The 17200-nt window shown below is 38.6% G+C and overlaps 1 protein-coding gene across 1 annotated transcript in view; it reads left to right on the forward strand.

Moving 5' to 3' along the window:
• The window catches only part of LOC114473707 (transmembrane protein 132D), a 62969-nt gene that overhangs the window by 14272 nt on the left and 31497 nt on the right, over nt 1–17200 (forward strand). The window contains exon 4 of the mRNA XM_028463476.1: nt 12076–12222. Within this exon, the coding sequence (XP_028319277.1) occupies nt 12076–12222 (147 nt within the window). The remainder of the gene's footprint in view (nt 1–12075; nt 12223–17200) is intronic.

A 17200-nucleotide genomic window follows, 5' to 3' on the forward strand; every position in this document is an offset into this window, starting at 1 on the left:
CAGACCGTGAAGCTAGCTATGCGGAGCGCTCCTCCGTGAACTGGGAAATAATTGGCAAATGATGCTGTCGTCTTCTTATCGCCACAAACATTTGAGCAAGGTTCTGGTTTTTAGCTTCATTTATAATGCATGTGATCAATGGAGCAAAACAACAAAAAACCAAATAGGTTTTCCACCTCTTTGCTTCATGTAATGCTTTAATTCACTGAAAAAGGCAATTCAGACTGGTTTTATACTTTCCAAAGGTAGGCAGGTGCATGATGAGATTTTTTAATAAAGATGCTCGACAGGTCAGTGAGCTTTCTCTCTTCCATTTTGCTTTGCCTCATGATTGTGTTTGAAATGCAAAACCCATTCTCTCTAATCCAATGATAGTGATATCATGCTGCAGGCAAACCACACGCATTAATCTGCAGCAACAGTGTTCAGAGTTTCACAGAGAACGTAGTTAAACCTGTGTGTGTGAGTCTCAAACATCAGACTGACCACTAGAGCTGGGTGATATGGACCAAAGCTCATATTTCGATTTTTTGTTTTTCAAAATGTCAATATACGATATAAACCTTGATCATTTTAATTCAAATTAGGTCTGACCAGAAATACAACATACAGTTGATTCGGTTGATTGATTAAAGATACCTTGATCTGGGATATCAGGCTTTTATGTTGTATAATGAATACATTTTTGGTCGTAAATGTTTGATGTTAAATATTCACAGATGGCCATATTCCAAAACGGCCATGCCAGTCAAGTTTACTGTCAAACAGGCATCATATTTAGAATCCCTTAGGTCCAAAACCTTAGAAATGTGTTTTTAATTTTAATTACAAGACTTTTAGCTGGCTAGTAACAGAAAAACCTGTTTTTGTGGCCACCATTTGTAATTGTCTAATATGGTGACCCCGCTGAGAATTGGCTCCAGCTCCCGCCAGTTTTGAATTTAGCAGGTCAAAAACTGCAAGTATGCTAAATTTCATGCTTGTAGACAATTTTGTACCATTCCTCCCCTGACAGAACAGACTACTATAAGAGACAGCACGTGTGAGTGATTTCTGTAGTGTGGATGTTGAGGGGAAGGTGTGGTTTAGGACGCACTTAGAAATCCATCAAAATGTGCTTTTAATGCTGTTCTGACAAGTAGTGAAAGCAAAAAATACAAATTAAGCTGTAAAACAATATATATAGATATATTGATTAGGGGTGAGTATTGCCTGGCATCTGGTGATACGATTCGTATCCTGGTCACAATACGATATGATATACTGTATCCCCATATTAAAGTATAAGGTGAATATTGCAATTTTTTTTTATATATATGACAAGAAACAACTAATCTGTAAATGCGTACACCTTCATGAGAACAGTTTGTTTGAAATATGTTTTATTGGTATATTTTACTTTCAAAACATTGGCTTTAACATGCCATGTGCCAACAACTTAAAATAAAATAAAAATAACATACAATCTGCCTGTGGCTTTTAAACCAACTTTGACTTTAGTGCAACTTAACTGAGGTATTTATGCCTAGAACAACAAATAAATGCAGAAAGTTAGTACTTTCTTTTTAGATTTTTTGGAAAAAACACAAACTGGTCAACATGTCCAGGTTTCAGTGAACTTTTTTGTGCAGTTACAATGTCTCCTGCAGTGGAAAAGACTTCCCTGGTTTAATAAAGGTAAAAAAAAATCGATATGGATGCATTTTTAATCGATCCGAAAATCGCGCGACGTAATACTGCGATATATCGCCAAATCGATTTTTTCCAACACCCCTAATATCGATGTAGGCGAAATTGTAATTATCCATATCACCAAAATGGAAAAGTTGATATATGTTAAATCTCGATATATCGCCCAGCCCTACTGACCACAAACACTCACTCCCACTAAGCTGAATGCTAAATAATAGACTAAGATTTACTCGAGAGGTGCTGCCCTTTCATTCTGCTGTTGTTTTGACTATTTGGATTTCACTCAGCCTAGTTACCTGGAATGCTCCAAATTTGAAATGCTTTAACTCCCAAGAGTCTTGGGGGGGGATTTTTGAGTGGTTTTGATCCACTGCCACAACCATGATGAGATTGGACGCGTAAAGGGGACTGAGTTCAGCTGTTAAGCCCGGGCTAAGTGGAGGCTAACTCTGAGGGGCTTGGCAAAGTGATTGATTCCTCCTGGGAGAAATCCTCTGCTCTACTTCGCTCTTTGGCCAAAGATTGAGTCCACTCCAACAGAGTTAGACCAGATAATCTGTGGCCCTGATTGAAAATGAATCAAGAGGTTAACCCTTTACGGGTGCAGATGATCTCAGTTGACTGCCTGGATTAACTGTGTGCATGTGCGTGTGGTGTGCTGATATAGCCACCTGTTAGGTCCACATGCAGATTGTAAACAACATCTATTAAACATGACAGAGACGGGCCTGTTCATCACGCAGTGCCTTCAGCAACACGTACTTTAGGACTCATTCAATAAAGAAGCAAATAAACCATTCACAGCTTCAAATTAAAAAAGACACTGAGTGAAGTATAACAAGACTTGTCCTCTGTTGACGTCAAGAAATGTATTTTGTGTCCTGCCTTGGTCAGGAACTCCCAGTAGTGGCTGACAAAGACAAAAGAGAGGATGAAAGTGGCCAAAATGAGGTTTCCCAGCAGGGAGGTGCTTGTCTGTTGGTGGAAAAGAAGCTCAGTGATCCAGGAACATCTTGGCATTGAGTTAGTGCTTCTCCACACTGAATCGTAGCCAGCTGAAGGAGCTGGAACCTCCTGGGAGGGATTGTCATCAGGTGCTGTTGTCACTTCAACACCCAGCCGTACACGGAGCAACATGATTTATTGGCTGTTGCTGAAATACGTTATGAAGCAGGAAGGCACTTGATCCACCTTATTCCTTGGTGTGCTACTTCTTGATTATTGATGCAATTTCCTGTGTAATGAACAGGTCATTTTATAAGACACAAATAAAGACATAGAGTACAGAAGATTTCTAGATGGAAAACCAAACTTTTTTTTTCAAATCACTAAACACAGTCAATTACTGCACACACAGGACAAAAACTACTGCTAGCCTTTCAAAATAAAAGCCCTGCAAATAGAAACTGAATTTGCAAGTTTCAATGTAACTCAGGGTTTCTGCTATTTAAAGCTGCTATCTGGAGTTTCTGAGAGGATGTCTCGATGTCCCGCCCTCAACAGCTCCACTTCCTCTCACTGCCTTTCCCAATCGACCAGAAGCCACGCCTCTCTTTTCTGCATCAGTCGCATCGGGTCACATTGATATAGGTCTATAGGTCAGGTAAGAGCCAAAATCATATTTACCTGTTTGTTGTTGTGACACGGGGCCTTGTTTTCGTGCACAGTTCCACATTCACTTTGATTGACAGTCTCAAAAACAGGAAGTCGAAGCCTATTGGCTGGATGCACTCAGCGATTGATTCATTTGATTAGGGGTCTATAGGACGAAGGAGGGACATTATACATTAATACATATGAATGACCACCGACAGTGGATCATAGTAAAAGTGAATTTCAAAAGAATCGTACATAAACATAGATTTCTCAGAAACTCTGGATATCAGCTTTAAGTTGCTGACTTAATAATTAAAATATGCATAACTATTAATTTAGAATGAAGCGCTACTTGCTAACTACTATTGCTCAGGAAGTTCTGCCTAAAACAAAATTTATCCTGGAGGTGCAAGGAAATGAAATCCAACCTATTCAATGAATTCAAATAAAAAACTAGATCTGCTTTTTAATAATACAGCATTAGATTGACTGGTTGTGATACATTTCGATGGCAGATGGCAGACTGGAAAAAAGTGTTAAAGTTAGCAATCTCACTGTTTAGCGTTGAATAGACATCCTATCCTTTATATATGGTCTTCACCTTTGGATTTATTAATATAATAACAATATATTCAATAGGGGTGTGAAAAAAGAATCGATTTCACGATATATCGCGCCGATTTAAAAAAAAAAACAAATTTTTGTCTGATATTTAATCAATACGTTTAATTTTGATATTAACTGGGTAGAATATTGCAATATATTGTGATATCGTGATAATATTGTGTTATGACTCAAGTATTGTTAGGGGTGTCTCGATCCAATATTGGATATTGGTTTGATATTAGCCTGAAAACGAATATTGGATATCGGATTCGAATTTCCAGATTTTCTGATTTTTTTTTATTTTTTTTCAATTAATGTTATTCACTTGTAGAATACTGTAGATATTATGTTGAAGGTTCAAACTTATGTAACCAATTGGTTAATAATCAATGGATCACTTTTTCTCGTACCTACTGTTGCTGACTATTGTTCGAGTAACATCACTTGATCAAGTCTTTTTTAACATTCTGCACTACAAAATAAGTAATTATTGAGTTTTTGAGAGAGAGAGAGAGAGAGAGAGAGAGAGAGAGAAAAAAGTATGTATGATGAGTCATGCTGATATTGGTATCGGCCGATACGCTAGGCTGCAATATCGGCATCATATCGGAAATTAAAAAGTTGTATTGGGACATTCCTAAGTATTGTGACACGCATCGTATTGCAATATCCTTGCCAATACTCATCCCTAATATTCAACACAAACACCCACAATAAGTTTCCTTTGTTGGGTGGTAAGAAAGGCGGAGAATCCGGCCAATCGGGGATTCCCGATTCCCTGCTCTGGTTAGGTTAGGATGTCTCTTTTTCACCAGGCATCACCAACTATGACAAAATAATTTTTTTTGGGCCTATGATACACTGCAGAGATTGTATCCTTTGGCTGGTCAGGAAATGACTTGGAAACCCCAAAGAAGAGCAGAAATGAATTGTGGGGGAATGGGATTAAGCGATATAAGGACGGACGGAAGCTATTGATCTTTGATGAGTAATTTGACCTGCCTGTCTGAGTCAATTTTTGGGTCTCAAACGTGTATTGCAATTGTGTATATTTTGCCTGTGGAAAAGTATATTGATTCTGGGCTTGTCCCATCATGTGTGTGTGTGTGTGTATGCGTTAGTGTCTATTGGTCTACTTGGTTTCCTTTTTACTGTCTGTTTATTTTCGTCCGTCTGGTATTTCTCTGGTTGATAAACATTGATTGTTTAATCATGAATAAATTCCAAATTTTCAAAATTAATGCAGCACATTTTTGAGGTTTTAGGTGATTTAGTTAATATGTGTTAAAAACTTGCTGACAAATCTGAGATGTCACTTTTTGCAATAAAGAATGCTACTTTTGAATATCAATTTAGGCAAGCAAACAGTGATCGAGATCTTTTTTTTCTTTTTTTTTTTTTACATGATTTGTCTCACACAACAAATAAACCTAATGGTGAATGTTGGTAATTAGTTTGGCTGCTGGGTCATGCATGTGGCTAAAATCAGAAATGTGATTAAGTGATTCCCAGTTGTCCCCAAAGCTAATAGGGATTAGAGAGTCATTATGTGTATGTTTTGGACTCACCTTGTTAAGCACTAAATAAAGTAATGTTAGTATCAGAGAAATACATCATATGACAAAAAATGCCCCCCCCCGCATACAGAAAAAAAGTAATTCTGTTAAAAATGGTTATGTCGGTTAACACTTTCAGTTTTACCAATTATCTGTTGGAAGAGCTTTCTGAGTGTATTTTGTGTAGATTATTTCGAGACATTTGTCAGAACTGGGCAGCATTAGTGATGGACAAATGCTTCACTAGATTTGAGTCTTGGCAGCATCTTTATTATGACCAGATGGAAAAATAATGGTGCCAAGAAACTTTTTGCAACTATGCTGAGCATCGGCGTGATAGGGCTGAGTTTGAGGCGTAGCAATAGCAAGCACTAACGAAACTGGAAACCTCACTCCCACCATCATTGGACATGTTTAAATAACTTGTTTCATATTAATAAAAAATTAGGGGTGTCCCGATCCAATATTGATATCGGATATTGGCCCGATATCAGCCAGAAAAGGAATATTGGATGATATTGGACTGCATCTAAAATCTCTGATATATATTGTATTATATTTATTCAATTGTAGAATACTGTAGATATTATGTTGAAGGTTACAATTATGTAACCAGTTGTTTTTTTGTTTGGGTAATATCACTTGATCCAGACTTTTCTAACATTCCACACTACAAAATAAGTCATAAAAGTATGTATGATTCGTGCTGATATCGCCATCGGATCGGAAGTGAAAAAGGACATCCCTATTAAAAATCACACGCAGGTTTAATCTTTAATTTTAAAAGCTGCTGGAGACGATAAATAACATTGTTTTAGATATATATGCAGTATAAATATATATATATATATATTTATTTATTTATTTTTTCTCTCATAAAGGTAGAAATTGCAGCTCTAAAGATTGCTGTTGACTCCATCATACATAAACAATAGTTTTTTTTTGACAAATGGTCATGTGTCTTGAACTTTGAAAAATTTGCGGCCATTACAAGATTTAGAGATGGCAACGATGGTGCCGAAGTGAAAAACAAGTGTTTTTACTTCATTCTTCCTGAAAGATGGCATCAGGTTTTCACTTGATGTCATCTTTGTTCTGGTTTATTTATCGTGTTTGCTGTCCATAAAAACATCAGAAATACAACTTTTGGATGAAATGCTGGCTCTGATTAAAAAAATATTAGCTATCATCCAGTGCTTAATTTGTAAATCATCAGGTCCCGGAACACAAGCAGCGTGTTGTTCCAGCAGTAAGAGAGAGACAAAAATGTGATGGAATACATTTTTTTTAAAGTGCCTTTTGATAACTAAACGTGCCAATAATAACACGTGAACACAAACAACCAATTCATCTAAATGTTTAATAAAAGAATGATGAATCAGCCTTAAAGAAGCCCTTTAAGGACCGCGTCTGTCTCACACTCTGAGTGACAGCTTTCAAAATCTGCCATGTTTCAGTACCAAAGAACAGCGCAAAATCACCGCTAATTTAGCCATTCTCATCACAAAGGGCCCTCGAACTTTCAGAACACAACAACCCACAAATACTAAATATTTACAAACTTTTACACGGTGCATTCACACCGTCAAGCGATTTCAAGCGACATGACTTGCGTGATTTGAGCGACTACTGTAGGTCGCACAAAGTTGAAAAATTTGAACTTTTCAAGCAACAACTCACTGTCTGTCAAGGCGAGGCAGCAGCCCCTCCCTCCCGCTACAGTGAGATGGCTGCACACTTCCTCAACTTACCGGGGGGAATTAAAGCAGTTAACTCCTCAAATAAGCCTACATCAGTTGCCTATTACTATCAATGATTCTGATGTTCAGATTGTTGAGAAATGTAAATGTAAATTCTTGGGCGTGACTCTTTCTCATGACTTGAACTGGAGCTCTAATACCAGTGACATTGCTAAGAAAGCAAGACAGCGCCTCTTCTTTTTACGCAAGCTTCGTGACTAGAGTTGTCACGATACCAAAATGAGTAACCACGATATTATACCAGACAAAGTATCACGGTTCCGGGTAATATCACGATACTGAATCTTTTTTTTATTATTATTTTTTTTATGATCTGCAGGGTATTTGTACAAGTTAGAAATACTTAGAAATCAGAATCAGAAATGTTTTTAATGGCCATGTACAGTTTTAAGGACAGTACAAGGAATTTGTCTTGGTAGTTGGTGCACAAAACAAACAACAAAAAAAATAAAAAAACAATGAACAACCCAGCAACAATAATGATAATAATAATGATAAATATAAAGGATGAGGGATAAATAAAGGATAAATAGGATAAATATATATATATATATATATATATATATATATACTATATACAGTGCAGCAGATAAATTACTAATAGTGTTGTTTGGTGCATGATAAGAGTACATGAACAAAAGCATATAAGCAATAAAAAACAAATAAATGAAGTTAGAATTTACATGGTTGAAATAAAAAAAAAAAAAATAATCACTCAGTTTCCTTTGCACATCAATTTATGTTTAACTAATATAAATAATCAACTTAGGACAACAAATCCACTGTCTTTTAAAAAAAACAACTGTTTGACAATAATGCTTCTTCTCCAACATAATAAACCATAGAGGATCAAATACAATGAACTGATTCCCTGAGAAAACTATATTTATATTTGCATTTTCTGGGTGACGTCACTGGTGTTTTATGAGATTGGATGTGATCCCTCCTTTGTATGTATATAATTTGTAAATATTGTTTGTACCATTGTAAATATTTCTGTTAAAAAAAAAAAAAAAAAGAAAATGCTGTAAGTCCGTGCGGAAAAAAAAAAAAAAAGTGTTCCCTCCTTTGGCTCCTATAGCTGGTGACAGCGCCTGCACAGTGGATGTCATATTGTTTTGCCGTCTCTGCCTCGTTTAAAGCCAAAATAGTTCCAAATGGGACTTTTGGAGTTTGTTTTTTTGAGCAAATTTAGTGAACATCGTCAGTGGCGTCGCTGCTCGGGCCTGGTGCTTTAGCTTATTGTTTGTTTTGAAGCGAGTTTCTGTCAAAGCGGTGATGTCTTCATGGAGTTCATTCTTTCCGGTGTAGTAAACACAAACAGCCAATCAGCTAACAGACGGGCGGACCCAGAGTGCGGAAACAGCCTATCATATCTCCAGACATCATCAGTAACAGGCAAACAGACAATCATTCAGCAGCTGTGGAGTTCGGTTGCCCTGTTGGTTTGTTTTCTAGTGAGTAGCGTGCAGTGAGCTTAGAATGTGCAGTGAGAAGCCGGGAGGAGAGTAGAGGCAGCCGCTATGTAGCGGAAACTGGCACTGGTAGTATCGTAATCCACGTGTAGAATTTCTAGTATAGAAGGAACCGTTACAATTTGGCACCGTGGGTATCGCGCAACTATATTCGTGACTTCACCCAAAATGCTAAGATTCTTTTAAACTTCTACTATTGCGTACTTGAGAGTGTCTTAACCAATTGTATTACTGTGTGGTTTGATAATCTCACACTGAAAAAACAAAAAGCTTTGAACAAAGTGGTTGGCTCTGCCAGCAGGACCATTGGTTGTACTTTGCCACTCCTGGAGGCCACACATAAAGACAGACTCTTAAATCGAGCTTTACGAATTGTGAATGACGCCTCAGGCCACCCTGCCAGGGCCATCTCTGAAATGTATCCTTCAGGGAAAAGGTATCGCTCTATCAAATGTTCTACTGCTCGCCATTTGAACAGTTTCTTCCCACAAGCTGTGAGGACTCTAAACAAGGCACATTCATTTTTTATGGACTTTTTATTGTACAGAATTTGACCCTATAGTATTTTATGTGGCTTTATGAGACTATTGTACAGTATTTTACCTTATAGTATTTTTTTGTGGCATTGATGGATTGTTTTGTTGTTTTTTTATTTTATTTTTTTTTATGTTGACAGTGCACTTTTGAATTGGAATTAATGAAATAAATCAACTTTTTCATGATATTCTAATTATATGACCAGCACCCGTATGTGGTTCCACTCTGAATTGAATTAGATACACATGGTCCTGCCTCCTTGAACAGTTGAGACTGTTTCTTTAAGGGGGATGCTTACATTGACATCCTGAGCTTAACCTATTGGTCTCTTAGACCTCAGAAATGATAAATATTGAACACAGAGAGTGGTCCGTTAGAAATGATTTGGCATTACACGACACATCCAATTGTATGGTTTGTTACTTTTCCTCAATTGAGCTACAGTATATTAACAACACATGAAAGCTGCTCTGCCAAATATCCTTAAGTTAAATACCTGGAGTAATCAAAGTACTAAAATAATGCTGCACTTTCACAATGGATGAGTGCAGTATGGAACAAATAGATGTATATTCTGCAACATTTAGTTTGGAAATATTTTAATTATACAAACTTAATAACATTAATAGATCATGAACAGTAATAAGCTAAACTGAACATAGAAAGGCTGTTGAAGAGCTTCCAGAACTACAAGAAAAACCAGCAATTATTTTTAACAACATGTATGGGTGTTGTCAGACGACAGAATTATTTTTCCACCACAAAGATGCTTTTTTTTTGGATCAACACACTGACTTGCTCTAAAAACTTTACACTTGACACCAATTAATGTTTTCTTCTCACATGTGTTTGCAATGGGGGCAGGTAACAATATTTTTGCCCTTCGTGCATTGAATGGTGAAACATGGGAATTGAGTGGGTGGTCCTGAAGGTTTGGATTCATCATGTATGGTTGGGGGTAGCACTGAGGGGCTTTGGGGTGACTGCAAGAGTCATCTGGGAGGGTGGACCACTGGCAGCTGAGGGCTTGTAGATCAGCCACTGGTTTATGGGAGGGGGCTGCAGGCGGATGTGAGTGGGCCACAGGGTGTGAGATTGCTGCAGGGTGTTGCCGGAGGGCTGCTGGTTGCACCACAAGGTCCGCCGAAGATGCCAGAGCTGTGGTTTCGCTGCTACTACAGGTCACTGCTATAAGATGAGACAACACTTTATTCATCCCACAACAGGGAAATTCACAGAGTTGCAGCAGCAAACAAGAAAGTGCATCGTGAAAAATATTAAAACAAGGATACATAAAATAGAATAATATAATAAGCTCAGTAAAAGCAGTGAAAGTGTGTTGCATCCCTGCCCTGCAAGCCACACTTTGTGATTTTGAACTCTAAAATAGACGAATGAAATGATTATAACAAGTTGTACTTTTATTTAGATCATATAAATTGTGATTGCTTTCAGGTAAACTTATACAAATAGACATTTTCAATGAGTGATAGTAAATCATACAATTACCTGCATGCTTCACAATTGAATGCCCTCTTATATGGTTCTCTAACATACACCTGGGAGCCTTGCATGAGCAGAGAGGACATTTATAAGTGATTTGACCTGTCAACGAGTATAAAGAAAGAAATATCAAAGACAAGAAGGGCGTGTCCATTAGAGTTGCATTAAGTACCAAACATTGTTTTTTTACAACTGTATACACAAGTGGTTCCCAAACAGTGTCCAGGTGTGCCATGGGATTTTGTGACAACCATACATTATTGCAATATACAACTACACAAAAATAATAATATAATTTAATTTACTACTTTGTATGCACTCATTTCATTAATACAGAGGCAAACTCTATATCTAATTTTTTTTTAATATTCTGGTAATAAATATTTTATGAGTAAAGTTGTCTTTGTCACATTTTATTTGGCATTAGTAAATTATTATGCACATTTACAGTTAATGTACATGATAAGAGTGATAACACGTGTTATAAAGGCTATTTTGCACAATAGGTGTGCCTTCAGATTGTTACTGGTCCTTTGGTGTGCCTTGGGCACAAAACGTTTGGGAACCACTGGTATACACCATTTGGAGCCAGTAAATTACTTTGTGTGAGGGTCAGAAATTAGCTGAAGAATACACACTAAGAGCCATAATTTAGTGGTAGTACAAAAACAAGATAGATTTTCATCAGATAATAAAAAGAAGAAAAAACACGCGATTCTACACGACTGTCTAACTATAAGCCCCCCCCCCCCCTCCCCCCCGTACCCCTTCTGACATTTAACTTGAAGCCAAGCCATGTACCCCCTACTCCTGCACACTTCAAAAACATAATAGTGTAATGCAGAGTTTTTCCACCTTGGGGTCGTGACCCAATGTGGGGTCGCCTGGAATTCAAATTGGGTCCCCTGAAATGTCTAATAATTGAGATGAATAAAACTACTGATTAAATGTTTTATTATTATTCAAATTATTACACACACACACACACACACACACACACACACACACACACACACACACACACACACACACACATACAACAACTGTGTTCTATACTTTCACTTTTTCAAATATTAATCTCGTTCAAATAAAATGCAGCATGAAAATATCTGAGCTGGCACATTAACACTTTGTGCACTGAATTAATCCCAAATAAAAAATTGTGATAATCTTTGATTAATTGAGTCGTAGCACCCTGAATCGGAATTGAATCGTGGAACACCCCAGGCTGGAACCATAAAATTCTTTGACACACAGGTTTCATAAGTTTTATGTTTACACTGGATATTTAAACTTGTCTTTATTCAATATATGATAATATCTACACATGTTGTGTATGTTTGTGTGCAGGGCTTCAGTCAAAGCGGGCCTGTCCTTCAGTGCAGCTCGACCCAGTGACGCAGCTCTGTGGGACACCACCGTGGAGCCTGGCAGAGGAGCAGCTCCCAACACTGTCTCTGTTGTGTGCAACAGGAAGGTTGCCATCACAGCTAAGAGGTCAGTGGACTAAACACACAGTGATTTTATTCTAACCTTTTTAATGGATGTCGTCTTCTGCGAACAATAAGTTATGATCTAACAGAGCAATCAACAGCTCTTTTATTTTTGTCATTTGATTTGTTAGTTTGGGATTACAGTACATTAGATAGTATGCCAAGATTGAGTACGTGAGTAGATTGTATTAGGACATTTCCTAAGTATGCACAGTGAGCACACTACTCATACTCAACCACCTCAAGATGCATTGCTAGTGGAATGTGAAATGCTTCTGGGACCAGCTTCAAGCTAAAAAACAAACATCTCCTTTTCAAAACAAAAGCATCTCCTCTTGTCTTCATTAGTTTTTTTTTTTTTTATGCTTTTGTAAATAGGGCTCTTGTTTTGAAGTTTACTGGAAGTTTTGTCAGTAGCACAATGGCGGGTGTCTGAAAATCTCCGAAATGTCAGCATGGAATGTGTTTTCTCTGAATTTATGGATCAAATACCACATGTTGATATTCTATTTGGTCACTTAAAATGTTTTCAGAACTTTCAAAGGCGGAGATATTTAGCCTCAGTGTGCTTCAAGCTTTTGTCATTGTCGGTTTGAAATGCATCTTGGGAAACTTGGAAGTATACTTTAGTGAGAACAGTCATCATTCTAATCCTCCTAACCATGCTAATAGTATGTAGTAGACAGTATATACTGTATTCATTGAGTTTGTAGTGTACGGTACGGAGTATGCCATTTCAAACACAGCCTCAATCTTCAGAGGATTTTACTGCAAATATATTTACGTATACTTTAATATCAAATTAAATCTGATTGGCTGATTTACCATCATGTCTCACCCCTTTACACTAAGTCACCTCTACTTCAAAATAATAAACGGATTGGACAAAACCAATTGATTTTGTTAGTGAATCAGTTTTTTCCCCCTCGTTTTACACAACCTGCCATTATTTGCATTCAGTCTTACCTAGTTTTCATCAGGTTAAAAGTAATTGTCTATGAAAATCTAGGACAAGTATGATTAGTTGAATGGTTACAAAATTACAGTGAGAACCTGAATATTATAAAGTATTCACGAGAGCCTGACCGATATGGGATTTTAGGGCCAAAGCCTATATTGTGGGTTTTAAAAAGGGAAATCCAATGTATCTACCGATAACCAATATATCCGTCACTAGCTGATGCACAGAATAGAATAGAATAAAGTTTATTGCCATATGTACATGTTAAAAAAGAACAGGTACAACGGAATTCCTGTGCATGTCCCAGAGTCAGATTGAAAAAAAAATTAAAAGAAATTACAAACAATAAACAACAACAAATGAGCCAAGATTGATATAGACAGGATATATGCTGTACATGAACACAAATTATTATAATACCATTATGATTCAAGACAAACAAGCAAACACTACTAAATTATAATAGGAGCCCATCGTAATCTTCATCTATATTCCTAAAATCCTATTCATTTTCTTCAGCTGCAGTAACAGCAGAAAATATGAATACATTTCTAAAGTCTGATCTAGTGCTGTGTCGTAATCCTTTTTTAGACTTACAGCTTGTCCAAAGTGTTCCCTGCCTTTTGCATTGATTCTGCTGGGATTGGCATCAATGCCCAGTGACTCTGAACGCGAAAAGTAGGTATAATAAAAATAAAAAATTGAATGGATGTTACATCACAGAGTGTATAATGCACCGGTATGCAGAGTCAGGTTTTCAATTGTTCTAAGTAAGAACACAAAATAAAAAGGATTAAATGCCACTGTATATTCAGCGTACGCACGCACACACGCACACGCACACACACACACACACACACACTGAATAGGATTTCACTGTAATCCATTACATCATAAAAACGTTATTGTCAGCACGGCTCCTCTCCTCCTCCCCCGCTGGGGCGGTCAGACCACAACCTCATTCACCTCAGCCCCTGTTATCTGCCCCTGGTGAAACGCCAGGCTACGACCACGAAGGCAGTGAGGAGATGGTCGGAGGAGGCGTTTGAGACACTGAGAGGATGTTTTGAGGCTACAAACTGGGATGCACTCTGTGAATCACATGGACAAGCTATTGATAACCTCACAGAATACATCACAAATTATATTAACCTCTGTGTGGACACCACTGTCTCGGCTAAGACTGTGAAATGTTACCCTAACAATAAGCCCTGGTAACAAAGGACATCAAAGCCACCCTGAACAATAAGAAGAGGGCTTTCAGAGATGGTAATAGGGAGGAGGTGAGAAAAATACAGGGAGGCCTTAAAAAGACAATCAGAGAGGCCATGGTGGAATATGGAAGAAAGCTGGAGAAGAAGCTTCAGCAAAATAACACTAGAGCTGTCTGGAAAGGGATGAGGACCATCACTGGCTTTAAGTCAGCCAGCAACAGAGGGCTGGACGGTAGTGTGGACCAGGCCAACGAACTAAATCTGTTTTTCAACAGATTTGATACCTCGGCCACTGGACCCCCTACTGTCACCCCTAGTCACACCACTGCTGGCTGCACTGAAAGACAATCATCCCCCCTCCTCTTAACCTTTCACACCCCTGTGTGAACCATCATCTCACCTCCTCCTCTGGCTCATCCACACTTCTTTGGACTGTGTTGACACCCCTCCCCCCACACTGCCTGCTCCCTTCACAATAAACATCACAGCTGACCAGGTGAAAAGGTAATTGGTCAAACTGCATGCTGGAAAAGTCTGCCCCAGAGTACTGAAGGCTTGTGCTTTGCAGCTCTGTGGAATTTTCTAGCACATCTTTACCATGAGCCTGAGTCTGCAGAGAATCCCTGTGCTGTGGTAGACATCCTGCCTGGTTCCTGTTCCAAAGACGCCATGTCCCAGCGGCTCCAAGGACTACAGACCGGTTACGTTGACCTCCCACATCATGAAGACCCTGGAGAGACTTATCCTGGTGCAGCTCCGACCATCTATCAGACCACACCTGGACCCACTACAGTTTGCCTACCAGCCCAAGGTTGGAGTTGAGGACGCCATCACCTTCCTGCTCAACTGTGTCTACTCTCACCTGGACAAGCCGGCGAGCACTGTGTGAGTCATGTTCTTTGACTTTTCCAGTGCTTTTAACACCATCCATCTGGCTCTACTGGGTGAGAAGCTGGCAGAGATGCAGGTTGACTCCTCCATTGTGTCCTGGATTGTGGACTACTTAACTGGCAGACCACAGTATGTACGCCTGCGACACTGTGTGTCTGACAAAGTGGTCAGCAACACTGGGGCCCCTCAAGGGACTGTACTCTCTCCCTTCCTCTTCACCACCTACACCACGGACTTCAGCTACTGCACTGACACCTGTCATCTCCAGAAGTTCTCGGACGACTCTGCAGTGGTTGTAGAGGGCTGCTGTGGACAACTTTGTGAGCTGAACCATCTACAGCTCAATGTGACAAAGACTAAGGAGCCGATTGTGGACCTGAGGAGAACCAAGAGGCCAGTCAGCCCTGTCTCAATCCAGGGGGTCAGTGTGGACATTTTGGAGGAGTACAAATACCTGGGAGTGGTGATTGACAATAAACTGGACTGGGGGAGGAACACTGACTCCCTCTACGGGAAGGGCCAAAGCCACCTCTATTTTCTGAGATGGCTGAGGTCATTCAACATCTGCAGGAAAATGCTGAGGATGTTTTATGAGTCAGTGGTGGCGAGTGCGATCCTCTACGGCTACGCTGTTGTTTGCTGGGGGAGCAGACTGAGGGTCACAGACAACAACAGACTCAACCACAGGGCCAGTGACATTGTGGGGATTATACTGGACGCTCTGACAGTGGTGACAGAGAGGAGGAGCCTGTCCAAGGTGAAATCCATCTTGGTCAATGAGTCCCACCCACTCCATGATGTGCTGGTCAGTCACAGAAGCACCTTCAGCCCCAGGCTGATCCAACCACGGTGCTCCACAGAACACCACAGGAAATCATTCCTGCCTGTGACGATCAAACTGTATAATTCATCTCTGTAACCTGACAGCTTGATTGTTGTATATATCTAAATCATTTTTGTATAATTTTTGTAAATATCTGAATCATATTGGTATATATTTGTATATTATTATTATTATTATTATTATTATTATCTATCCTACTTTATTTTCCACTACTGTCGTGTGTGTTTCTGATCCGTATTTTTAACAGTGTTTTACTTAATTATACACTTATTTATTGTTTATTCTTTCTTTTGTCTTTGTTAACGTTTTTATTCTTTTATTTGTGATGTGTTCTGTGGCTGTAACAAAAGCAATTTCCCCCTGGGATTAATAAAGGAGTTCTGATTCTGATCAAATCTGTATCTGGTCTCATACATAGGTACCTGCCATCCATCTGAACAGGGATGCACCACTTTCAACTTCTCACTAATAAATTAGTATGTTATCTTTGCTGGTAAAAAATAAAGTCATTTGTGTAACATATCCATTACTACAATGTGTTATAACAGTTTGTGTGACTAAACATGAGTCGCTTTTTTATTTGACAGGGATTTGTTTCTTTTAATCTTCATTTCCAACACTGTTGTTCATTAGTTCCCCATAATTCATTTAACCAGCTCAGTTTTTGAGATTTAAGCCTTCTAGTGAAAAGGAGGGAGGGGGAGGGGGAGGGGCGGGGTGATAATAGCACAAAACAAAAATATGATCCAGAAAATACAACAGCAATAAAACTGAAATTTGCAACCTAAAAGTGTTAAATCATTAGCTGTGACGGGCGACATTAATTCAAGGAAAGTGTTGATTGGAAACATAATGAAAACAATTTAACCATATTCTCATAGATTGCGCTCTAAATTAAAGCTCTATTCCAAACAATTTTAGCATTTAACAAAAGTACTTGGAAAATCAATTCCATGAAGTAGATATTGTATTATTTTTACTCTTCAGTCCTCCTAATGCACACCAGCTGATTATATTAGTGCTGCTTGATGTTGCAGGGCCACAGCAGCGGCCGCACACACACACACACACA

Source organism: Gouania willdenowi, chromosome 12, assembly GCF_900634775.1.
Source record: "Gouania willdenowi chromosome 12, fGouWil2.1, whole genome shotgun sequence".
NCBI lineage: Eukaryota > Metazoa > Chordata > Actinopteri > Blenniiformes > Gobiesocidae > Gouania > Gouania willdenowi.